At 42.9% G+C, this 27,374-nt stretch overlaps 1 protein-coding gene across 2 annotated transcripts in view; it reads right to left on the bottom strand.

Annotated features, from left to right (window-relative positions):
• MOB3C (MOB kinase activator 3C) overlaps positions 1-27,374 on the bottom strand; it is a 49,655-nt gene that overhangs the window by 17,865 nt on the left and 4,416 nt on the right. For both annotated transcript variants that reach the window (XM_081946552.1, XM_081946551.1), the window contains one exon: positions 15,922-16,620. In XM_081946552.1, coding sequence (XP_081802678.1) covers positions 15,922-16,339 — 418 coding nt within the window. In that variant the 5' untranslated portion in view covers positions 16,340-16,620. The remainder of the gene's footprint in view (positions 1-15,921; positions 16,621-27,374) is intronic.

Here is a 27,374-nt window from a genome sequence, read left to right as displayed (position 1 = left end):
GGATCACCGACGCGAGTAAGAAAAACATCTTCCTCGGCTACTGAGGAAAGGAAGTCTTCAATACGGCCTGAGACCTCACCGCGCCTACTCCAATACAGTCAGTATCGTGGACAGCGTTGCAACAGGCCCTGCAAACTCATTACGCGCCAAAACCTTCCCGCCATGTCTGCCGCAAGGAATTCAACACGAGGAACCAGAAGGTGGGAGAATCCATAAATCAATATGTTGCAGCCCTACGAAAAGCAGCAACTCACTGCGAGTTCAGGGATCTGGACGAGCACATCTTAGCGCAGCTCATCTGTGGGTTAAGAGACATTTCACTACAAAAGAAGCTGTTGGCAAACCCGAATTTAACCCTACAGATAGCGCTAAACGAAGCAAGAGCGTCAGAGTCAGCGGAGAAATCATCGGTGACCATACAACGAGGGGCCAACGTAAACCAGCCAGCACCAAGACAAACCAGAGTACACTACGAGTTCACAAGCCCCGACTACGAGAATCCCAAGTTCGAGGACAGTCACATGATGCAGAGCAGTCACTTGAGGCCTGGGGGGAGACCCGGATCCCGTTTGCCGCCCTGCACAAGTTGCGGAGGGAATCACCCCAGGTCTACTTGTAGGTTCAGGAACGTTGTTTGTTCGCACTGCAACAAACTTGGGCACATCGCACGAGTGTGCCGGAGCGGAGTCCCTGCCTCATGGCAGCCACCCATGTACCGCCAACAGAAGCCCAACCCAGGGGCTTGGCGAAATCAGAAAGGGTGCCCAGAGAGAAATCCACAAGTGTATACCCAGAGAGAAAATTCCCAAAGAGCTGAGCGAGCGTATCCCCAGAGAGATTACTCACAAGGAGCTGAGCGAGCGTATCCCCAGAGAGAATACACACAAAGAGCTGAAAGAGCGTTCTATCAAGACGCTCAACGAGAGTATTTTCAGGATGTAGACGATGAGATAGAGTTGACCCAGAGAGAGGAGTTGCGAACGTATCTCACCACAATACATCAGGTCCGCCCTAAGCGGCCAAAAAGGCTGAGAGTCACAGTCCTCTTGGAGGGCTCACCTTGCGAGCTAGAAGTTGACACAGGATCGACCCTGACCATCGTGGGCCAAGGCACATTCCAAATCCGTTTCAAGGACATCGAAGCCCAGCTGCCCGTGACCATCGCCAGCGCGCCATTACAGAACCTTCTGGGGCTTGATTGGTTCGAAGCCCTGGGGTTAGAAGTCACCGGAATCAACGCCGTGAGAAACAGCAGCGCTGAACAGATTTTTAAGGAGTTCGAGGATGTGTTCAGCCCCGGTCTTGGTAAGTATGTGGGTAAACCAATATCATTCAATTTAGACCCCAAAGTGGCGCCAATCCGACTTAAACCGAGACGAGTGCCTTTTGCACTCCGCCCAAAAATAGATAAGGAAATAGATAAGTTAGTGGAGCAAGGAATCCTTGAGCCGGTGGATCACGCGCGCTGGGAAACACCCATCGTGACCCCAGTCAAACCAGATGGATCAGTCCGCATCTGCGCGGACTATAAATGCACAATTAATGTCGCGCTACAACAGAGCGCATATCCTGTGCCTGTAGTACAGCACTTATTGCACTCGTTGGGGCCAGGAAAGGTATTTGCTAAATTAGACATGGCACAAGCTTACCAGCAACTGCCAGTGGATAGCGCCACAGCGGAGGCCCAAACTATAGTGACGCATAGAGGAGCATTCAAATGCAACCGGCTACAATTCGGCGTGAGCATTGCCCCAGGATTGTTCCAGAGCGTCATGGAACGACTTTTGCAAGGGATACCGGGAGTCGTCCCCTATTTTGACGACATCTTGGTGTCCGCTGCAAATGAGGAGCAATTAAATAAAAGAGTCAGAACTGTTTTGGCCAGAATCAGAGAAAAGGGTCTCCGCCTAAAAAAGGAAAAATGCCAAATTAACGTGCCTAGCGTAGAATTCCTGGGTTATAGAATCGATGGTCAGGGAATACACCCCACTTCAAAGAAAATTAAGGCGATCCAGGACGCCCCCACACCACGAAATCAGACTGAGTTGCAGGCCTTCCTCGGACTACTTAACTTCTACAGCGTTTTTCTGAGGCAGAAGGCGACCGTTGCTGAGCCACTACACCGTCTACTCCAGAGGAACGCACCATGGAAATGGGGATGATCCGAAGCTGCAGCTTTCACCGGGGTAAAGCGCCTGCTCACCACTGACTCACTGCTTGTCCAATACAGCCAGACCCTACCGCTGGTATTGACCTGCGACGCATCACCCTTCGGAGTTGGAGCAGTCCTCAGCCACAGGATGCCCGACGGAAAAGAAGCGCCCATCGCCTTCTACTCCAGGACTCTTTCATCGGCCGAAAGGAATTACAGCCAAATGGACAGGGAAGCGCTGGCTGCTGTAGCTGGAGTAAAACGTTTCCACGAATACCTCTACGGCCGCGATTTTGAACTAATTACAGATCACAAACCGTTGTTGGGACTTTTGGCGGGAAACCGCCCCACTCCGGTCTCCCTTTCTCCACGCATGACCAAGTGGACTGTTTTCCTGGCTGCGTACTCATACAAATTGATTCATCGACCGGGCTCCACTCTCGGACACGCAGACGCACTCAGCCGTTGCCCATTACCTGACATTCTGCCAGACCCCACTCCAGAAGTACCGGTATTGCTCATTGACTGTTTGGACTCTGGACCGGTTTCTTCATACGACGTTGCAAGGTTCTCCTCTAAAGACAATTTAATAAAGCAAGTTCAAACTTGGGTTTGGAGGGGGTGGCCGAAGGGAAACGTGGGGCCGGAATTCAAAGTGTTTTGGTCAAAACGGGACGAACTCTCAGTGTTGCAAGGTTGTTTATTGTGGGGGGATCGAGTTGTTATTCCGTATGCGTTACGTAGGAATGTATTAGATGCTTTACATGTGGGTCATCCGGGGATTGTTAGGATGAAGGCGTTAGCAAGAAGTTACGTTTGGTGGCCAAACATGGACAAAGAAATAGAGGAGTGGGTGGCCACTTGCGACCCATGCCAGGAATCGAGACCAGCACCCCCGGAAGCGCCCGCCACAGAATGGGAGAAGCCTAAAGCACCCTGGTCGCGAATACACATCGACTTCGCAGGGCCATTCCAAGGTCAGACTTTCCTTATAGTTGTGGATGCATACTCAAAATGGCTAGAAGTAATCCTAATGACTTCAACCAAGGCAGAGGCAGTCATTAATGTTCTACGGCAACTTTTCGCCACCCATGGCCTGCCCGACCTCCTGGTCTCCGATAACGGGCCCCAGTTCACGGCCATGCAATTTGAGACATATCTAGCAGGTCAGGGAATTCGGCACGCCCTCGTCGCGCCATTCCATCCGACATCAAATGGACAGGCGGAGAGAATGGTACGATTCGCAAAAGAGGCCCTCGCTAGGATGGGTCCAGGTGATTGGCAAACACACATTGATCATTACCTTTTAATTCAGCATATCACCCCAAGTGCAACGACGGGTAGGAGCCCCGCTGAACTACTCATGGGCCGCCGTCTACGGTCTCACCTGGACCGTCTTCACCCAAATTACTCTGCCACAGCTCCCCCAGACTCCACAAGCAAAATTCGGTCTTTTAGCATAGGGGATTCAGTATACGCCCACAACTATGCAGGGGGAACATTGTGGATGCCGGCAAAGGTCATTGGCATCACGGGTCCACGATCGTATCTGCTGGAACTGGAAGATGGGCGGAACTGGAAAAGGCACATCGATCAACTTCGGGGTCGCCTAGCGCACTCAGACCTTCGAAACGAAGACGAGATTTTCCTGCCTACAGAAAGTCAGCCACGCGAGAGCCCCATCATAGAAAACTACGACACCTGCGAACCAAGCTCGGAACAAGAAAGCACGCACGAAGCAGAGCAAACCCCAGGCAACGCAACCGAGCAGACTCCGGAACGCCCTAGCAACGAGGGTACGAAACCTCCCGAACGTGGAACGGGAAAAGCATCCGACCCAGAAACCATTTCTGACCAACCAGAACCATGACGTTCCTCCCGAGTAAGGCAACACCCAACATACCTAAAAGACTATGTTACCTACCGCAACGTTCCGTCTAGGAGGGGAGGGGTGTTAGATATTAGCATATATCGTGGCAAGTCTCCCCTCTGGTCCGCTGCTACAGCGGGAAACAGGTATCGTTCTGATTGGTCGAGGGGCGTACCCGATCCCTATAAAAGGGGAACCCTCCGACCACAGAGCAAGCTGGATCACTACTACTATTAATAAAGAGCTAATAAGTCACTTCGTGTCCGCAGTCTGTCCTCTCGCTGCCCAGATCTAACACAAATAATTCAGCCACGTATTATCTTGGGAAAAGCCAAAACTATGTAGCCTTCCAGCAAATTTTAGCTTACATAAAAAGCCTGTTCAGATGCTGCTCTGCATTGCCTTGGTTATAAAACTTGTGGTTTGTGCAGCTTTTTTTTTTTTTGTAATAATTTGTTATTGTTTTTGTCTTTTTATCACATATTACAATCTTTATATCAACAGTTTGTACAATGTACATCGTCGTATCTATGTATGTTTTCCTCTCTTTACCATATATTACAATCTGTCATCTTATCTATACATTTTTATGATATTTAACATATTTACCCACTTTTATATACAGTTCTATCTTTATTTATGTATATTGTTTTCGGCTTAATTGTTTTTCTTATTATCCAACCATTCATACCACTTATTCCAAATTTCGTAGTATTCCGATTCTTCTTTGTCCTTTAATTTTTGAGTTAGTTTGTCCATCTCTGCGCACTCCAAGGTTTTTTTTTTATCACTAATTCGTCTGGCGGTATATTATTTTGCTTCCAGCATTGGGCAAAGGCAATTCTAGCTATAGTTAATATATGTGTTAGTAGATATTTAATTTTTTTGTGTAGTTCCCTTTAATTATTCCTAGTAAAAAGGTTTCGGGGTTTATACTTTATTTGTTCCCCCGTAATTTCTTGTGCCCACTTCCAGATTCTTTTCCAATATTTTTGCGATTCCGGGCAGTTGTGCAGCTTTCTAAAGACTTTACCTCACATGTCTCAACTCCTGGGTTTGTAATTGAGAAATATCTTTTTTTTTAAAAAAACAGAAAAGCAGGATAGCTACATATACCATATACCGGTACTTACAAGTTCTAGCAAGCTTTTGGTTTGATAGTAAAGTATCTGCTTGCAAAAACAGGCTGTCATACAGTAATAAAGTAACTAATGAAGCAGAGACAAAGAGACCATGGGATTCAAAAGTTAACTCTATGCCGTATCAAACTGACATGGTGGTGTGTTTTAGATAGAGTGTTTTAAGATTTTGGCAGTGTAATTCAAGCATGAATGTTCAGGTTTTTAATTAAAAGCAAGTATGGGAATGGATTCTTTAGGAAAGCAATACAGGGAAAATCTTTTCCTCCTCTGCCCTTTCTGATCAGCTGCCAGAACCAGTGGTGGGATTCAAAATTTTCTACTACAAGTTCTGTGTGTGTGTGGCTTGGTGGGCGTGGCACGGCTTGGTGGGTGTGGCTTGGTGGGCATGGCAAGGGGAAGGCTACTTGAAAAACTCCCTTCCCTTTCCACTCCTGGGGGAAGGATACTGAAAAATCCCCATTTCTTCCTGATCAGCTGGGACTCGGAAGGCAGAGTATAGATGAGGGCAGGGCCAGTCAGAGGTGGTATTTAAGGGTTCTCCAAACTACTCAAAATTTCCAGAATCGGTCAGAACATGCTGAATACCATCTCTGGTCAGAACCCTAAAAGGAGAGCTCCCATTAGCTCGCCTCATAGCTACCGTAAGTGAGGCTTGGGGTTATTTTGGCATCAAGGCAACCGAAGAAAAAAGATAAGTGAAAATCATTGCGTCGTATTGATGAAACTCTTCTAATGAAAACCCTTTGCCCCTCTTTTTAAAACCCTAATGCAGGGGTGTCCAAGCTTGGGAACTTTAAGATTTGTGGGGAATTCTGGGAGTTGAAGTCCACAAGTCTTAAAGTTCCCAAGTTTGGACACCCCTTCCCTAATGCAATGATTAAAGATACATCTTGCACAGCTTTCTATCTCACTACTCTCACAACTAAAAGATGAAACAAAGTAAGGGAAGTATACAGACTAGGGTGGCTTCTGAAATTCTTCCAGAGGCGGTATGCTACCGGTTCACACCGGTTAAGGCAAACCTATAATGGCGGTGGCACGAGGCTCCATCCACCCACCCTGATGTCATCAAGGACTTTCTGCACATGTGCAGAAGGTTCTGCACATGCCCAGATGTGCCATGTGTGAGCAAAGCGAGCGCACGGGGGGGGGGGGGGACACACTCCCGCTACCGAACCGGTAGTAAAGAAAATAGAATACCATCTCTGAATTCTTCCCACCTGTTTACCAACACTGGTCATAAAATTCATATGTATTCTGTGCAGAGAAGTACAGTACTATCTTTGTATTATATTAGTTATGTAGTTCTAGGCTGCATATATGTAGTTCTAGGCTGCATCAACAGAGGGATAGAATCAAGATCACGTGAAGTGTTAATACCACTTTATAATGCCTTGGTAAGGCCACACTTGGAATACTGCATTCAGTTCTGGTCGCCACGATGTAAAAAAGATGCGGAGACTCTAGAAAGAGTGCAGAGAAGAGCAACAAAGATGATTAGGGGACTGGAGACTAAAACATATGAAGAACAGTTGCAGGAACTGGGTATGTCTAGTTTAGTAGAGAGAAGGTCTAGGGGAGACATGATAGCAGCGTTCCAATATCTCAGGGGTTGCCACAAAGAAGAGGGAGTCAAACTATTCTCCAAGGCACCTGAGGGTAGAACAAGAAACAATGGGTGGAAACTAATCAAGGAGAGAAGCAACTTAGACCTGAGGAGAAATTTCCTGACAGTTCCCTGCCCCCCCCCCCCCCGAGGCCCTCCGGAGGCTTCAGAGACCATCCAGAGGCTTTTCTGAAGCCTTCGGAAGTGACTTCCGGTTTGCTCGGAGGGTCGTTTTAAGCATTCCAAAGGCTTCAGGGACCCTCCGGAGGCTTCCCTGATGCCTTCAGAGTGCTCAAAACGACCCTCCGCATGCACGCTGGCCAGCTGACAGGGCAGCACCTCACGTGCCCTGACAAATGGCTCCGCGTGCCACCTGTGGCACGCGTGCCATAGGTTCGCCATCACTGGTATAGGGTTTCCTGCGTAGGCAAGGGGTTGGACTAGAAGACCTCCAAGGTCCCTTCCAACTCTGCTATTGTATTGTATTGTATTGTATTGTATTGTATATGCACACTGGCGTGTGTGTGTGTGTGTGTGTGTGTGCACGCGCATGCTCTGCTCAACTTTAGGTCATGTGCATGAAAGAAATGGAGAATGCTTAGAATGGAGCAGTCACAAATACTGCGAAACTGCCTCACCTAGAGGGATGTATTAGGATTTTTTTTTATTCAGTATTTTTCTCTACAGCCTCAAGACAGATGTGGGCTGTTTTCAAACTCTTTCTTTCACTTGCTGGCTTATCCTGCCATACCAAACTCGCCCCATGTTCTTCAACCAGCCTGCTGTCCACAGAACACCTGTATCAATTGCTTGGGGCAGAAGGAGGGCTGAGAAGATATCTGCAGACCCCTCACATCCTGGATATAAACTGTTTCAATTCCAGTCCTCTCGAGATGGGACTGTAGGTCACCACATGCTAAAACAACTAAACACAGAAATATTTTTTCCCTCAGACCATCACTCTGCCTAATGTCAATGTGTATTTATCCATGTAATATGGCTGTAGTATTATTTATCCTTCTTCTTTAGTTTCCCCTCTTATTGGTATTATTATAATGATGAATTATTATTATTCTGTTGCTTTGCATATACACTGAGAACCTATGCACCAGTGACAAATTCCTTGTGTGTATAATTACACAATCACATTGTCCAAATAAAGTATTCAATTCAATTGAATTTTTGGAAAGTTATCCTGGTGGATAGGTAGAGTTCTGAGCTCCTTTATATAATTTATTAAGATTAGAATACTAAAAAACATAAAGCAACACTTTGTAAGCTGAAAAATATTAAATAAATATCCTGCTGAGTTCTGAATTTTTCCCCAACTGCAACCAAATGACCATGCATGGTTAGTCAAGTTTATTAAAGGAAAAATTATTTTTAGCTATTATTTTTCCTACTGTGTTATACATGGAAATCTGAAAAGCAATTTTGCTGTATATAGTAAAAGCAACAAACTAAGCTTTCATTGGGACATTCACAAACAAGAATAGCATTCTCTGATTGCCCGAAGGAGATCACAACCTTCTCCCAATCAGGAAGCATGGTAGAGATCTGATAAGATAATGTTTGTTTCATGTAACACTACGATAAAGGTCAGCTTAGACAAACACGAAACGTCTAATATATTGCAATTGAAACTAGGAAAAGCACATTAAACTTTTGAACTGTTTCAGGCTAGTGGCCCAGGAAAAACTATTAAACAAGTGTTGCATAGTAGCTCCAATCTCAATTTGGTTACCCTCTATTTTCATGATCTTCTCATGTATTTGCTAAGATACTTTTCTGAGCAGCTTTCACTGAGAAAGATATAAAGGAGAATGTTATGCTACTGATCTCATTAAACGTTCCTCTAAGCTTTGTATGGTACCATGATGACTGAAAAAAATGAAAAACTGGAAAAGTTTTAAGAACTGTGGCTTAGCCCTAATCCCGGTCCAATATTTCTCCAATGCCACAGAGTTTGCAATGCATTCTAAACAGAAGTGCTTCTAGCTTACTAGCTAGCAGTTCCTCAAGTGAGTAGCAATTTAATCACACAATGCTGAGAAGGCAATGACAAACAAAACATAATTGATGATGATATTATTTCTGGATCTTAGGAAATTGCAATATCTATTCACAGGCATCCGAACGAAGTTTTACAGAAACTCAATACCATGTCATTGGCATTAGTCATTTTCCTGCTAGTGACTTTTAGAGTCATGCCACCATTGTTGTTTCAAAATAACAGTAATGAGGAGTGGCTTTATATTACTTCAAGAATGACTGAATGATACTATGAAGACACTTTTGTCATTGATGGGAAAATGGTCATTATTTCTCAGTTTTTAGCTGTCAAAGTTCTTGAAGGACAAATTAGGCCTAATAATGGCAATTCTCTCCTATCCTGGTGCTTTTTTAAAATGTGTTTCATCTTTAAAAACCAAGAGTAGCAATTTGATCTGAAGAACAAAAATATAATGATGAAAAATGTGCCAAATCCTTCTTGGATTTATCACTCACAATTTTCTCCTGGACTTCTTTTCCCACAGCTAATTTTACTTGCAATATTAACAGTGAATTGCAGTTCATGTACAGTATTCTTCACCTATTTTTATTGCGATTTTGCTTTGTTTTGTTCTTCAGTAAGAATCATGAGCTTTTAAGTTCTTACAATCTTTGGAATGTGGAAATGGATTGCCACAATCCCTCTCCAACTTCACTAAGTGGCAGAATATTCACAGAGAATAATACACATCAAAGAAAGGCTTGCTGCATTATTGTCTTAAGCACTACCTGAAACAATACTAAAAAAAGATAATTTTTGAGTCTAGTTTTATGACCAAGGAGGTCAAATTCATCAACATTCAATTCTTGCTATCTGGAATCAGGATCAATCATTTTTAAGTGGGTTGACTATCATATGACATTTTTTGTTTCATGTACAAATGGTTTGTTTTTTAATTTAAAGACTAGAAATGTCTGCAAAGAATATCTGTGAACAAATATTATAATTGGATGAGTAGACATACAGGTGAAACTCAAAAAATTAGAATATCATGCAAAAGTTCATTTACTGCAGTAATGTAACTTAAAAGGTGAAACTAATATATGAGATAGATTCATTACATGCAGAGCAAGATAGTTCAAGCTGTGATTTGTCATAATTGTGATGATTATGGCTTACAGCTCATGAAAACACCAAATCCACCATCTCAGAAAATTAGAATATTACATGCAATCAATAAAACAAGGATTGTACATAAAACAATATCGGACCTCTGAAAAGTATAAGCATGCATATGTACTCAGTACTTGATTTGGGCCCCTTCTGCAGCAATTACTGCCTCAATGCATGGAAGCTATCATCCTGTGGCACTGCTGAGGTGTTATGGAAGACCAGGATGCTTCAATAGCAGCTTTCAGCTCTTCTGCATTGTTCGATCTCATGTCTTTCATCTTTCTCTTGGCAATGCCCCATAGATTCTCTATGGGGTTCAGGTAAGCTGAGTTTGCTGGCCAATTAAGCACAGTAATCCCACAGTCATTGAACCAGGTTTTGGTGCTTTTGGCAGTGTGGGCAGGTGCCAAGTCCTGCTGGAAAATGAAGTCAGCATCCCCATAAAGCTCATTTGCAGAAGGAAGCATGAAGTGCTCCAAAATCTCCTGGTAGACAGCTGCATTGACCCTGGACTTAATGAAGCACAGTGGACCAACACCAGCAGATGACATGGCTCCCCAAATCAACACAGACTGTGGAAACTTCACACTGGATTTCAAGCATCTTGCAGTGTGTGCCTCTCCATTTTTCCTCCATACTCTGGGTCCTTGGTTTCCAAATGAGATGCAAGAGTTGCTCTCATCAGAAAAGAGGACTTTGGACCACTGAGCAACAGACCAGGTCTGTTTTTCTTTAGCCCAGGTAAGACGCTTCTGACGTTGCTTGTTGTTCAAGAGGAATACGACATTTGAAGCCCATGTCCAGGATCCATCTGTGTGTGGTGGCTCTTGATGCACTGACTCCAGCCTCAGTCCACTCCTTGTGAAAGTCCCCAACACTTTTGAATGGCCTTTTCCTGACAATCCTCTCCAGGCTGCGGTCATCACTGCTGCTTGTGCACCTTTTTCTTCCACACTTTCCCCTTCCACATAACTTTCTATTAATGTGTTTTGATTCAGCACTTTGGGAACATCCAACTTCTTTTGCAATTATCTTTTGAGGCTTTCCCTCCTTATGGAGGGTGTCAGTGATGGTTTTCTGCACAACTGTCAGGTCAGCAGTTTTTCCCATGATTGTGATTCCTACTGAACTAGACTGAGAGACCATTTAAAGGCCAGGAACCCTTTGCAGGTGTTATGGATTAATTAGCTGATTAGAGTGGGACACTTTGAGCCTAGAATATTGCACCTTTTCACATTATTCTAATTTTCTGAGATTGTGGATTTGGGGTTTTCATGAGCTGTAAGCCATAATCATCACAATTATGACAAATCACACCTTGAACTATCTTGCTTTGCGTGTAATTAGTCTATCTCATATATTAGTTTCACCTTTTAAGTTGCATTACTGAAATAAATGAACTTTTGCACGATATTCTAAGTTTTTGAGTTTCACCTGTATAAATGGAAATCGTCATCAAAGAGAAACTGCTGTCTGACTACAATCCTATGAGTATATAGGGCAACGGTAAAATGGTGTCTTGTAGAATTTCTAATTCTCATCACCACCTTGCTCAGTATCCAAGAACATTGATGGAGGAATAGGGTAAGGAACTAAATGCCCATATTGATATCATAATGCAAACTCTGCCCCTTACATGTTTACAATACATACATACATACATACATACATACATACATACATACATACATGGCTCTGTGTATCTTTCAGCATAACTCTGGAACGCCTTGAGCAATTTCAACCAAACTTGGTACACAGATGACTTACTCTCTGGGAACAAATATTGTGGGGGTAAGACACCCCTAACATCCCTATTATGCCTTAAAATGGCTTCTACTGTACAGCACAATGGTGTTGCCATGGTAACGGCTTCACAGTACTCCACAAGGGGAATCCCTCTGGTAAGGGGAAAAAATCCAACATTAGAAATTATGTTTAGTCAGGACATTTTCCCCCTATAAATAAATACCCAGACAATGCCAGGTTATCAACTAGTGAATTATAAATAAGAAATAATAAGCACAGGTATATTACATAAAAGAATGTTAAGCAATTTGTCTCTCCAAGATAACATTTCTCTGATGTAGTCAAGAGAAACCTGTCAGTTGGATTTCTTTAGTTTCATCTATTATATTGTTAAGTCTGGGAAGAACGATTTGTTCAGAACAATAGTATTTTGTCATGGATTTTAAAATCCCACTAGACATAAAGTATTATTTGCCTCTTCCCATAAATGAGCCTCAATCTGTGTCCTTAAACCAATGTATGGTGAGAAAGGCACAAAAACAGCTGCAAAGTTTTATGCAGTATTAATTTTGAAAGGAGATGGGAGGGAAAGAGCTAGAAATGACACAAGTAAGCATTTATGAAACTGACCAGCTGTGAAAACAAGAAGGAACATGCTGTGTCAAAATGGTATTCCTACACAATAGAAGAAAAATTCAATACTTATCCCTCACTCACTCCTTTTGGATTTGTGAAACTGTTGTTTGCATTTAAAAAAAAAGAGAAGCAGAACTGGCTGTCTACAGTTAGTGCCAACCTGAGAAGAGTTGCATTAAAAGTAATATTAAAGATACACTGCTGCAATGATTCAACTCATTAAAACAGGGACATTGCCTGAAAGCCTAGAAAAAAAAGATGTAGCTACTTTAATAATCAGCAGAGAGCTGTTACATTTGTGTGAGTTGGCTCATTAAAATAAATCCTAAGGTCTTGAATGCATTGAATGAGCCAACTCTACATGGGGCTTCCCTTGAAATGCACTCGGAGACTGCAGTTGGTCCAGAATGCGGCCGCGCGGGTGATTATGGGGAGTACTAAGTACTCCCATGTGACACCTCTCCTGCGCGAGCTGCACTGGCTTCCTGTGGTCTATCGAGTGCGTTTCAAGGTCTTGATTACGATCTTTAAAGCGCTCCATGGCTCAGGACCTAGTTACCTGCGGGATCGTATTCTGCCCCATACATCCCTACGACCCATCCGCTCGCACAGAGAGGGACTTCTCCAGGTGCCGTCCACCAGACAGTGCCATGGGGCGGCACCTAGGAGCAGAGCCTTCTCTGTGGCGGGCCCAGCCCTGTGGAATGACCTCCCCCCGGATATTAGGACCACTACTGACCTCCGCTCCTTCCGTGTTAAGCTCAAGACCCACCTTTTCCAAATAGCTGGCCTGGCTCAACCATAACTTCGTAACGCTCCTGATGGGTTTTTTAATTTAGTAATTTTATTTAAGGGGATTTTAAATTGTGTTTTTAATTGTGTTTTTTAATTGTGTTTTTAATTGTCCTTCACTTATAAGTCAACTCTCCTCCATGCACATATGTATATGTCCCTGTTCTTTTTGTATATATGTTTGTCTTATGTGTATTTTTATCCGTTTTGATTGTACGCCGCCCCGAGTCCTTCGGGAGAGGGTTGCGGCTAATCAAATAAAATTATTGATTATTGATTATTGATTATTGAAGAGGTCCTTTTATACGGTATACCAACAATTCCACATACTCATTCCTGTGAGATTATTATTATTATTATTATTATTATTATTATTATTATTATTATTATTATTATTATTATTATTATTATTATTTCTTTAGATTTCTAAACTGCCCCCTCTCCCAAAGATAAAGGTAAAGGTTCCCCTGTACATATGTGCTAGTCGTTCCCGGCTCTAGGGGGCAGTGCTCATCTTCATTTCAAAGCCGAAGAGCCAGTGCTGTCCAAAAACATCTCCGTGGTCATGTGGCCGGCATGACTGAATGCCAAAGATGCACAGAATGCTGTTACCTTTCCACCAAAGGTGGTTCCTATTTTTCTACTTCCATTTTTACATGCTTTCAAACTGCTAGGTTGGCAGAAGCTGGGACAAGTAAGGGGAGCTCACTCTGTTACATAGCACTAGGGATTCAAACCGCCGAACTGCTAACCTCTCTGATCAACAAGCTCAATGTCTTAGCCACTGAGCCACTGCATCCCACCCGTTCCTGTGAGAGGGGTGGCTAATTATTCACATTAAAAAAAATTGAATCAGATTTTTTTTGGGGTGGGGGGAGTAGCCGTGAAGCAATCAGGTGGACTTAGAGACTGGCTACAGTCTTCTCCATCTAAGCTAGGGCAATTTTCTCTTTTCTGGATATAAAAAGAGCTCTGGTTTAAGGGGAGAATTGTATGTTTCTCTCCCATTTGTTCAGTTGCCTCTTCCACCTGCAAAGGAGATCCTCTTTGCTCCATGCAAGAGGGTTAGGAGAGGGATCCTTCTCTGCGGAGGAGAAGGATAGAGACTGAACCTGTAGAAAAGATGTAGAAAAGATGTAGAAAAGATGTGGAGACTCTAGAAAGTATGCGGAGAAGAGCAACAAAGATGATTAGGGGACTGGAGACTAAAACATATGAAGAACGGTTGCAGGAACTAGGTATGTCTAGCTTAAGAGAAAGAAGGACTAGGGGAGACATGATAGCAGTGTTCCAATATCTCAGGGGTTGCCACAAAGAAGAGGGAGTCAAACTATTCTCCAAGGCACTTGAGGGTAGAACAAGAAGCAATGGGTGGAAACTAATCAAGGAGAGAAGCAACTTAGAACTGAGGAGAAACTTCCTGACAGTTAGAACAATTAATCAGTGGAACATGTTGCCTCCAGAAGTTGTGAATGCCCCAACACTGGAAGTCTTTAAGAAGATGTTGGATAGCCATTTGTCTGGAACCGTATAGGGTTTCCTGCCTAGGCCGGGGGTTGGACTAGAAGACCTCCAAGGTCCCTTCCAACTCTGCTATTGTATTGTATTATATTGTATTGTATTGAAGCTGCTTCTCTCCCTTTCTCTATGCCTCGTCCTATGAGGTTTTTTCCAGTCAAGGGCAACAAAATGAGATGCCTGTCTCTTCCTGTTTCTCCTGGGGTGATGGTGGAGTCAAAGGCGGAGGGTCGCAACCCCCCTAGAATAGCTTTCTCTGAGGTACTCATGAAAGGTCTTTGGGAGAAGATATTACATGTCATTTAGTTCAGTGTTTCAAGTACTTCTGTTTCTTTAGTGAAGGACAGTTGATTAAGCCACCTGACAGCATTAAAAACATTCATCTTCTGTGGTACCTGGCCCATCCAGATCCCTCAAGGAAGAGTAGTGAATCTTCTGACAATTATGAGAGGCATGAGGCTTGTGTTAATGTGTCCTCCTTGGAGGGGGGGAGTGCACATTGCTACAAATCAAAACCTGTTGGAATGATCCTCTGAGGTATCCCCTGACAGTGATTGGCTGGCTATTTTAACAAGGAATTTAAATAGGAAGCAAGACAAATGAAGTACCAAAAGGTGAAGATCTGTGATTGAGTCAGTTCAGTTTTGGTATTGTTGATGAATGATCATGCTTTATGGAAGGACCAGCATGGGGAAAGGAACTCTGCACCTCTCCCAGAAATTGATGCCAAGTTCTTTTCCAGTTTTGCCCCTGAAGTGAGTAAAAGGGATACTCACTTCAAAGTACTGTTAAAAGAACTTGAAGAACCACTGAAGCCAAAATAAACAATGTTGTACGCTACAAGGAGAAAGAGTTTGTGTCAGGCCTGGAAGCCACCTTTTATGTTGGATCTTCAGGCCTGCCACATTTTCTGCTGTGGGAAAATGGGAGGGAGGGATTATATGGAATATGGGAGATATATAGTCTAAATAACATTCCTTTCTCAGAGACTCAAGGACAGCTTGCCCTGCATCTGGAGTAGTGTGACTGGGAGGCATCTCCAATTGGGACGGTGCCTGACTGGACCATGTGATGGACTTGTGGGTGCTGGGCAGGGACTTGAACTTTCATTTGGGTGAGGAAAACATGGAAACTTTGGGTTTTACCAGATGTGCCAATATGACATCTCTAATAAAATGGAACTTTGAGGAAGCTCAAGCCTCGGAGTCTTCTTTTGTTAGGGGTGTTACTTGGAGCCCTGACAGTTTGATCTAGAAGAATCAACTTCCCAGGGAGCAATCAAAGTTTACTTACCTATTCTAGTAGGAAAGATGTTTTCATTATTAATTAGTGTCTCAATCCAGTCCATCAGCATGCACATGTAATGGGGTGCTGAAAGCTTGGTAGGTCTCTTGAATCGATAATCATCCTGCCATCGGTATTCATACTTCAGACCACCAGACATAATGGGGCAGCTCTTCTCGGTGCAAAACTCAGATATGGTCCCATAAATGAGATTTATCCTGTTGAAGAAGTCCACGAGGTGCACTGCAATCCAGTCATTGATGTTCTCCCCTGGGGGCAACTGGACCACTGTCTTTAAGTCTAGTCCTGATTTGAGGGAAGCCTGGGCTTTCTTGTACAGCTCAAACCGCTGTGTGCCCGGCTCAAATTTCTTACGAGGGCGAAATGTTTTGTCTTTGTTAAAAACTTGCTTAAGGCATAGAGCCATTCTGATTTAGGATTAGCCAGGGTGGCAATTATATTTTTCAGAGGAAAAACTTTCAAGTAGAAAAAAAAGTAGTTTTTGAAAAATAAATTAACAGGCAATTCTTCAATCTTTTTAAGAGTTCTTCTTATTAAATTATTGTCCAGCAGAGGCAACAAATATCAGCAACATTTAAAGTGAAGTGTAGTATCCATGCATATATTTAACAAAGAGCTGACCTTTTCTCTTACGTCTTTTTTTGTTTTCATCAATGTGGAGAAAATGGTAGGCAGCAATGATATAACCTGAAATGAAACCCAAAAAATATAACTAAAAAAAGAATGGTAACTTGTGGAAAAGCAATGAACATGTACCTAAGAAAGTTTTTTTTAAAAGACCACTGTATTAGAATACAGGACCATTTTATCAAATATTTTGTTGCCATTGTGGCCAAGAAGATGCCTGTAGAGGCACATCTGTATGAATAACCACCAGAAAACCTCTATACTTATACTGGATCAAGATTCAGGGTGGGAGGTGGGGAATCACAGAAGAAAGCAGTGCCAAAACAAGTCCATGTTGTTTCTTAGAAAAAGCTGGATTTGTTCATGACTCACCAGGAGCCAAGCTTAGTGTGGAAATTGAACATATTCTTCTGTTCATATTTCCCAGAAAATTATGCCTACAAGCTTCTATTACTGGAACTTCATAGGTAAAATGTGTTGTGTGAAGAATGTGAAGGGTTTTGTTGTTTCAGTGAAACCTACTTTTTCAAACGCCTCCACAAAACCACTTCTGGTAAGGTAGAGCTGAAGTTGATGAAGATAGAGAGCAAAGTGCTCCAATGGAACATTTGGCTGGCTCCAATTGCTTTATTTCAGTGGAAATGTGAGCTCAGTGCAAGCATGGCCCCAAAAAGCACTTTGATGAAGCCCCAATAAAAACACTTCGCCTGCTCCTTTTAGCTGTTTTCCACAGTCCCCAGAATTGCTCATAGAAACCAAAGAGTCCTTTCCTACCTCCCCACTCCCAATACCAAAGCAATTTGTTCACTGCATCCAGGGCTGGGCTGCTGGGGGGTTTGCAAAGGTTCGGGAGAACCTCTAGCTAAGATTCTGTGCAGTTCGGCAAACCCCCAAATCCCATTCCTGGCTGGCCCTGCCCATCTGGCCCCATCCCTCCCAGGAGTCCCCATGCAGCCCATTTTGGATGCAGGTAAGTACAAGGATCATGTGGAGCTCGTGGAGGGCAAAAAATGGACCTACTGGAGGCTTGGGAAGGCTTGAAACAGGCCCCAGAGGGCCTCCGGAGTCTGGGGAGGCTGTTTTCGCCCTCCAGGAGGCTCAAAGAAACTCTCCAGAGCCCGGGGAGAGCAAAAAATGCCCCCTCCCCACTGTGGTGCAAGAGGCTGACTAGGCTATGCCCACCATGGCCACACCCACCAGCAACTGGACAGAGAATCCCTTGCTAAAATTTTTGAAGCCCACCCCTGATTGCATCTCAGAAAACTGTTGTATCTATTCATCATTGCACAGAAGCTGTTTTAAAACAGAAGGTCAGATCAAAGTAGAACCCAAGCAAGGCATTTCTAAAAATAATTCTACATTTCTGGTGGGAAGCGGAGAGGTTTCCTCAACAGCTGTAGTGTCTTTAACCCAAGAAGAAAACATTTTTGTTGCTTTGTCACTGGTTTGGCCATTCCCTTGACATCTCCTGGGAATGCAGATGTTTGGCAGTTCACATACTTTTGTGACTCAAATCACATTTACAAGCCTCTTGGGCTTCCAGCTCTAATTCAGCAATGTCCCTATGGAGAAAAGCTGTATAAATTTAACTATAAGGCAGAAGTGTCAAGCACTGCTCTTTCCCAAATGCCTTTTTTTAAAAAATGAACAGAGATTTGAAAGAGGAAGATGTGATGCATTTTGAACAGGAAATCTACATCCAAATTGCAAGAGCCCTGCAAAATATCTGCCTACTTCAACTTTTCAACTTTTTGGTTAAAATCAAGGGTGACATTTACTTATATTAATACCACAGATCAATCTACAGAAGTGCTATCTTACGTGTGTGTGTGTGTGTGTGTGTGTGTGTGTGTGTGTGTATCCTTATATATCCTTTTCCCCTTTACACATAAACCTACCAGTCTCAGCAGGTGGAACATCTATACAACTTTGGCTAATCCAGAAAGCTAAGAAGGTTGGCTCTGGTTAGTCTATGGATAGAGGATTGTATCTAGGAAATCCAGGATTGTAGGCTAATATGACAAGATAATGACCAACTACTTCCATGTTAGGTACCTCATGCACTAAATTGTTTCTTTCATGATACAGAATAGAAGATGGGTCAACTGATCTCATGCTTTCCTTCTTTATTCTGCAACTGTTAGATACATAAAAGATTGAAAACAAAATAGCCGAAGTCTATTATCCATGCTAATTATCTATAATATTGTTTCCATTTGTACTGGAAAATAAGATTGTAAATTGTTGTTATTAAGTTCCCTTGTTTTTAATCCTCCCCTCTCTGATTTTGCCTGTCTTTTGTCCCATTAACTGTCTTTGATATTTGCTGACATTTGATAAATAAACATCAAGCTACATTTTTGATAGCTGTACTGAGAGGCGTGTGTGTTTGCTTTGATCTGAAAAGGATACAGGAATTGCCTTGGATTGTGGTGGGGCAAACCTAACTGGAAATTATTCATGGGTGTATCCATGAAAATCCCTAGGAGTCACATTCAAGTTAAAAAAGACTTTCCTTTTTATATATGCAACCGATTCGCCTCCCAGTTCTTAGTTATTGTTGTGCCATTCTTCCTCCCAGGAAGCCTGATGGCTGCAATGGAATTCTTTTCTCCTACATATATTTATTTGGTTTGAAAGTGTTATATCCTTTGAAATCACAGTAGAAAAGGTCTGGTCCCAAGTGATTAGCAAAAACTGCTGCTAACACAAATTGCTGATACAAAGTGAAATGAATCACTAGCTGCTGAAATATAAATCAATCTGCTCTAATCTGTCAAAGAGCAGATGATATTATTAGCATTAGCTTTTGACAGAATGACGGCTGAGAACAATTTGGTCATTATGCCATTTATCATACTAACATTAAATATTTGATATATATTTTATTTTTATATATTATCTAACAAGTGGTTTATTAATGTTATTGTAATTTCTTTGATTGTTGTAAGGTATCCAGAGTCATTGAGTGTCGGATGGCATACAACTTTAATAAGTTATTAATTTTATTAAACTGAGTTCCAATACAGGTAGACCTCGACTTGTGACCACAACTGCTGCTAAGCAAGACAGTTGGTGAGTTTTGCCCTGTTTCACAACCTTCCTTGCCGCAGTTGTTAAGTGAATCACTGCAGTTCTTAAGTTAGTAACTCTGTTATTAAGTGAGTCCGGTTTCCTCATTGACTTTGCTTGCCAGAAGGGCATAATAGGTGATCACATCACCCTGGGACACTGCAACTGTCATAAATATGAGTCAGTTGCTAAGTGCCTGAATTTTGATTATGGAGTATCATGGAGATGCTGCAACAGTTGTAAGTGGAAACAGTCATAAGTCCCATTCAGTGATGTTGTACGGTAATCTTGAACGATAACTAAACAAATAGTCATAAATCGAGAACTATGTGTATAGTTTCAGGAGTTGGGAGATTAGAGAGACAAACACAGAGAAATTATCCAACTCCTGAATCTAATTCAGTTTACCACATCATACAGCAATTACATTACATTGCTGCTTCTCGCTATCAACAAGAGGAAGTGAGGGGAATCACGAGGAAGTGGTAGTTTTCTGCTGAATCTGACATTTATGCATGTTAGAGCAAAGTTTTATTATTTGGTTATTTCCTGTTAGGGAGGTTGCTTCATTATTATATCCTTTATTTAAATAGACTTCCCGGGGGGGGGGGATTGTTTCTGAACATTTATGCTACAAGCTGTGCATAAAACTAATAGGAAACACTTCCACTGTGGTTAGGACTACATCTGGCAGCTTATTTTTAGAATATCTCAAAGATCAGTCTCTGAAAGGATCTGCAATACAGATGCAAATAACAGAAGTTTTGTAAACACCCATTAAATCTGCATTTAAATGAAAACACTGTAATGAAGTAATTAAAAGGAATCAAAGATAAAAAGGAAAACACCTACTGGCAGAAATTATCAGAATGGTATCAAAATCCATTGTGTTCCTGGAAACATCCCCATTGGCAATTCTGCTGGTGACAAGTTGCTTATATGTGACAGCCAGTGAGTGAATTCAGTATGACAGGTCATGATTCCATTACCCTTTAGGCACAGAGCAAATTCAAGACAATACACATACAGACCAGAAGTGGTATTCAGCAGGTTCTGACCAGTTCTGGAGAACCAGTAGTGGAAATTTTGAGTAGTTCGGAGAACTGGTAAATACCACCTCTGACTGGCCCCGCCCCCATCTATTCTCTGCCTCCCGAGTCCAAGCTGATCGGGAGGAAATGGAGATTTTGCAGTATCCTTCCCTTGCCACGCCCACAAGACACAACATGCCCACCAAGCCACACCCACAGAACCGGTAGTAAAATCATTTGAATCCCACCACTGATACACACCCATTGTGCAAGTAAGTACGGAACAGTGGTGGGTTGCGGATCCCGTTCCAAACGGTACGGATGGAACGGGCCTGGCAGCGTCCACATGGATGCACGCAGTGCATGCACGCACACCTGCGCAACATCCACATGTGTCTTACCGCCTCTGCGATGCTCCAGCTGCTCAGCAGAGCATCGCGCAGGCGCTGTATGTGCTCTGTGCGTGCGCAGAAATGCAGAAACCTTAAAAGACAGATAAGGAGCTCGGGGGGTGGAGAGGCGGGGGGTGGGGGGCCCTTCCAGAGACCAGACCGGAATGCTATTCGGTGCTTCAGGCAGGCTCTGTTACTCCCGTACCGGGGCATACTGCCTGCGACCCACCACTGGTACGGAAAGATAATTTTTCAACAACAACAGAACAGGGAGGGACAGGGTAGGTGGCAAAGCCACAGTTCAACCTGGGGTCTCCTCCGCTTTCTTCAGTGGTGTTAGCTTTTTATTTATTTTAAAAATAACTATTCACAAGCAAGCAGCCCAACCAACATCCCATGTACCGTCCTAAATACATGCTGATTGCCAAGTGCCTAAATTCTGATCATGTGACTCGGGGGGGGGGGCTAATATGACAAGTGTGAGGATTGGCCATAAGTCACTTTTTTCCAGCGCCATTGTAACTTTCAGTGGTTGCTAAATGAATGCTTGTAGGTCATAGACCCCCCGGTACACATTTGTATAATTCTGAAAACTCTAGAAGGGGGGAGTTAGTCTGGATTTGTGTGTACTGAGACTGTGTTTCATAAGATATTGGTTTCTTTTTTTAATGCTTTTAATTTTGTCCATTAAAAAAAAATTCTGTAACCCTCCATTGCATTTTGATGGGACTGAAGGTGAGTGATCCACCTTGACTGTTCTTTCCTTGCTGCTTTTTTAAGGAGCGCAGAGCAGCTGCAAGGAACACACTTGAAGAAATGCAAAATTCCGCAGAGCTGTGAGAAGAACGAAGAAGGTTGTTCCTTCTCTGGAATGTGCAAATGTAAGTGGGATCAGCATGGCTTTGCACTGCCCAGGGCTGTGGTGTGACAGTGACCTAGAGTTTGTCTGTGCTCAAGCTCCCTAGCTAAAAAGAGAGTCATCTCCCTGGCTGCACAATAGATGGAGAACACAAAGGCTCTGATTCATTTCCTGTCCATAGTAATTATCCCTACGGTTGTTTCTTGATATGGCAAATATCTGCTTCCTTGGCTGTGCTATTAATTCGTATTTTCAGTTGATTACATACATTCAATTCCAGGATTTATAATAAGTAGAAAGTGTGGCGTTTACTTATCTTTTATTTGATTTATTTGGCTTTCAGGTGCTTCTATCATCTGATTCTGAATGACACAAAACTCCCCAAATGTATAATTTGGGATGAAGGTGGGTTTCTGCCTGTTCAGCCCAGATCGGGCAAACTAGTAGTGGGAGACTCTGCCCACCTGCCTGTACCCTTCTGTGCACCGGTAGTAAAAAAAAATGGAAACCCACCACTGGTAAACGTGCTTTGGCAATATCTTTTTTTCCTGCTAGGTTCCCATTATGTTACCTTCATCTCATTGCTATCCTAAGAGTAATAGAGACTTAAATCAATAGCTTAAGCCAGGGGTCTCCAATCTTGGCAACTTTAAGACCTGTGGACTTTAACTCCCAGAATTTCCCAGCAAAGCTGGCTGTTATAGCCTCAGCTATAATAAGCATAAGCATGCTAGACCATTTCTTTACTATTGATTTCTATGGTGTTCACAGCCCCACCATCCTTCACTGAAGTAATAGAAATCATCTCCTCATCCATGTTATTTTGGCATTACAACATGTTTGGATGTCTCTAGGCGATGCTGGATGTTCCTGGATGTAAGGAAATTAGTAGTATTTTATTCTGTCCCTTTCCCTCTGTAGCTTCAAAGCCTGTAAAATGTGTTATGCTTTCTCATTTATTTCTTGGAAGGGAGTTGGGTGACTTGAAAACAAACACACAGAAGAGCAGGCCTGGGATGGCTAATAAATTTCATGTCATTGTGCTGCTATTCTCAGTCCCAGATGGGTAAAAAACAACAACAATTCAACTAAGAAATGGGCAAATGTCCATCTGTAAAATGGCAATAACACTTTTCCACTTCTAACAAATCTGGCATTACTCTAAATGCACACAAGGCAACTATCAGGGTCCAAATTAGGATTGTTTTCCTTGATTGGGTATGTTGATCAGGAGCCAGGCACAGCCTGGATATTTGAAGTCCTACAGAGACATCTTAGCTGCTTTTTGGCTGGAAATTTTCCCTGCCTTCTAAAGGTCATGAGAAAATCACTGGGGGATCTGCTGGAGAGAGAGAAAGTTTCTAGCATTACTAGTCAAAAAATCTTATAGCTGATCTCTTTTTCTAGCAACATTTTACAACTGTGCATAGAAGTATTAGGCAAACTTTGAAGACTTATGAGTGGATGTTAGCACTGTGTAGATTTTCCTCCCCAACTTAGAAACAAAACGTATGTTAAGCAAACATTTGTATAGTGTGGAATGGAGTCTGTGAGGAAAATGAAGGTTGCCAGTTTCACAAATCTTCTGGTTTCACTCAGCCTTTCAATGCTACAGACCATGAAGGCCAACCTGACAACAGCCTAATGGCAATAGATATAAGGCAGGAAGTAGCAGCTGGACTTTTGTCTAACTTAATTGTGTTTTTTGCTGTGCAATATGAATGACCCTTCCTGTTGTGATCTCGGTTTAGGTTGTTGGTGAAGGTACCAAAACTACCCTGAAGCCTACATGGCCTTAGTTATAAAAATTAAACAAATGCATCTCATCCACTCACTCCAAACCTCTCCCAGGAGCCTCCTCTCATCCACTCACACCAAATCTCCCCCTCAGACCCCATTCAGAATTTGCCATTGAAATGTAATTTGAATGTGGCAACTGGGAATCTAATGTATTAATAGATATTTCATTTATTTAAGTTGTGGAATTGTTAGGTTGTTTCAGATCCACCTGTGCTCTTGTGCTGGACTTATCTAATTTCATAAATGTTCAAAAGCTATGGACATCCAAGGACCAAGAGAGGATGTAAAGGATATAATTATACATCTCTGTACATTTATAGAATTTGCCAAAACCCAAATTCTTTATGAATTAGAGCAGGGATATCAAACTCAAGGCCGAGGGTTAGGATGCAGCCTGTGAGGTGCTTAGATCTGGCCTGCGGGGCCACCCTTGAAACAGCAAGGGACCGGCCCGCAGTGCCTGTGCCAATGAAAACAGAACGGGGGAGTGCTTTATGAGGCTCTACTGAGCTCCATTTTCACTGGCAAAGGGTTGTAGGAGGCCATTGCAGCTGAAAAAGGAGCTCGGGAGCCTGTTTTCACTGGTAGAACACTCGGGCCACCACAGGTGCCCCTGGCAGAAGTGACATCGAGCTGGCCATACCCCTTGCCCCCTCCCAGGTCAAACACAATCCTGATGCAGCTCTCAATGAAATCGAGTTTGACATGCCTAAATTAGAGTGACCAATCCAGACAAAAAGACTCAAACAAATGGGTGGGAGGAGTTTTGCTTATGTTCTTATCTTCCTTTTTAAAAGTTAGGAAAAAAAGTTCTGCAAATATATCTTTGACTTTATATATACCAAAGGATCAGAGCTCAGTTGCCACTAATAATCCCTCCTTGCTGAATATAGAATTCATTGCCATGTCTATACTGAAAAAAAATAGACTCTAGTGAGGAGCAAGGCATTCATTCACCACCTCTAGAGTTCTGGTGTGAAGTTTCATGATTACTGTTCCCAAAAACCATCAAGCATCATGAACACAGATCTCCTTCCAAACCTTAGAAGCTGATGCTGAAAACAGATGTTTGGTTGTAAACGTATGAATATGAATTAACTGTAAAACAGAAATGAAGCAGTAATTTTTTAGGTTAAACCTATTATACATATCAGTTTGTGCTGCTAATACCAGAACTTGGCTGGAGGGTTTAACGTTATGCGTCACCATTCAAGACAATAAATGAAGTAGAACAGGGGTCCCCAACCCCTAGGCTGTAGCCCACTACCAGGCCATGGCCTGTTCGGAACCGGGTCACACAGGCGGTGGCTCAGCGCATGCGCATGCGTGAATCTCCCCTTGCACGAGCAGTGGCTGCTTGCCCTCGTGCATGAAGCTCCTCTTGTGTGAGCAGCAGTCATATTGAACTCGTATGCAAAGCTCCCTTCACATGAGCAACAGGTGCATGCTCCCAGGGCTCCCACAAAGGGAGCTGCACATGTTCACACGTGCCCACCTACCATTCACAAGGAACTGTCCCCTCCCCCCTCCAGCTGGGCCACCAAGCCAGAAAACACAAGGACCACTGAGGTAGAAAACTATGCTCAAAAGATTAATCTCAAATAATGTTGACTTTTGAGTTAGAATATGAAATTACATAAATTACATAAACAGCTATCTAACAAATACTATCAAAATTCCCCAGCTTCCAATACTTAATACCTTTTAAATCAATAATTAAATCCTCTAGAGTAGGGGTGTCAAACTCGATTTCATTGAGGGCTGCATCAGGGTTGTGTTTGACGTCGAGGGGCCAGGGGGGCTGTGGTTGGGGTGGGAATGGCTAACTCAACGTCAGTCGTGTCAGGGACACCTGTGGTGGCCAAATGCTAAGGCAAGACCTCCCTCAGAGCCTTCCTCTCATAACCTTCCTTCCTTCCTTCATTTTCGTCTTTGGAAAGGACGGCTTCCTGAATCCCTCTGCCAGTGAAAACAGAGCTCCATTTTTGCTGGCAGAGGGCTGGAGGCCGTCATGGTCAAAAATGGAGCCCGGGAGGGCTGCATGAGGCTCTACCAAGCTCCGTTTTCACTGACAGACGTCCTCTGCTGTTTCCAGGGTGGTCCCGTGGGCCAGATTTAAGTACCCCATGGGCCATATCTGGCCCACAAGCCTTGAGTTTAAAACCCCTGCTCTAGAGAGATGTAAAGGCTGTCAATTATTATTTACTATTAAATACATTGAATGCTGAAACTTACTATTTTGGTAAATATAGGCAGCTATCCTGAAAATTGAGAAGAACATCAGAGCTGGGTACAACAACGTATTACGTAGAGCAGGTACAACAACGTATTACGTAGAGCAGTGTTGATGAACGTTTTCAGCATCGAGTGCCAAAACGGGAGCGCATGCACGTGTGTGTGGGAGCACCGGAAACTGGAAGAGCAGCTCCCTGGCGCACACATGCAGGAGCAACGGAAACAGAAGAGCAGTTTCCTGGCATGCATGTGTGCACCAGAAAGCTGAAGTACTGGTTTCCGGCGCGCATGTCATTTAGACTTCCGTTTTTTTGTGCAAATGTGCATGCGAAGACGAGCTGGCCAGCACACATATGCATGCCGGAAGCTGGAATTGCAACAGATGATGGCTGGCATGCCCGGAGAGATGGCTCCGTATGCCACTTCCGCCATGCATGCCATAGGTTCACTATCACTGCCATAGAGCCAGTTTGGTGTAGTGGTCAAAGCATCATGCTACTCTGAGGCCATGATCTCTTAATACTGCCTTAAGCATGAAGTTAAATGTCTTTGAGCCAGTCAGTGGTTCTCAGCCCTAAAAAGGAGGCAATGGAAAACCACTTCCCAAAAAAAACCTTGCCAAGAAAACTGTAGGGACCAGTCTAGGCAGTCATCAAGAGTCAATACGGACTCAAAAAAAAAAAGATAAAAGAAGAAGCATAGATTTAATAGATATGGACTACAAAAATCCTGTCAACCTACCTCTAATTTTTTGCTGTTAAGTAGTTGCGGTCTGGAATTTGCAACCTACACCTGGAAACTTATCATAATGCTGAAACCAATCTTTTGTCTGTCGATTGTATCCATTTACAATTCTTTTTCTGAAAGTGCTTGCTAAGCTGCTACCCTTTGACCATGCTGCAGTTTGAATGCAGAATTTGCTTTGATGCATTTGCTTTCCAGAGACCACTTATTCAGCTCTAAATACAGTGGAAAATTCCACAGCTTGTTCTAAGAAAATGGCTGTCAGAGAAGAGGTCATTAGGGTCTCTGTGTGTGAGAGAGAAAGAGAGAGGAAAAGGAGAGAGAGAGAGAAAGGTTGGAGAAGAAAGAAAGCCAATTACATTTGCCTGGCAAGAAATGAATTCTGATAAATAAAAGCCAAAAAGAGAATTAAACACTAAAGGAAAAAAAAAAAGAAGAAGAAGAAGAAATCCAGAAAGTTGTTTTTGTTAGTACAAACTATTTTGAAAGTCTAGCCAATCCTGAACCCAAGGAGTATTACACAAGCCAAAACAAGCCTAAAGCAATATTGAAATACAAGGTTAATTCTGAACTGTCTGACTCTCCAAACTTAGTCATACTTGGAGAAGAACCCGTGATTTCAATAGATTAGTTTTAAATACATTTTGGCATCTAAATCTACATCTTTTTGGAATGTTTTTC

The sequence above is a fragment of the Natrix helvetica genome (genome assembly GCF_964273705.1).
Source record: "Natrix helvetica genome assembly, chromosome: 3".
Taxonomy (NCBI): domain Eukaryota; kingdom Metazoa; phylum Chordata; class Lepidosauria; order Squamata; family Natricidae; genus Natrix; species Natrix helvetica.
This window is presented reverse-complemented; position numbering and strand designations above follow the sequence as displayed.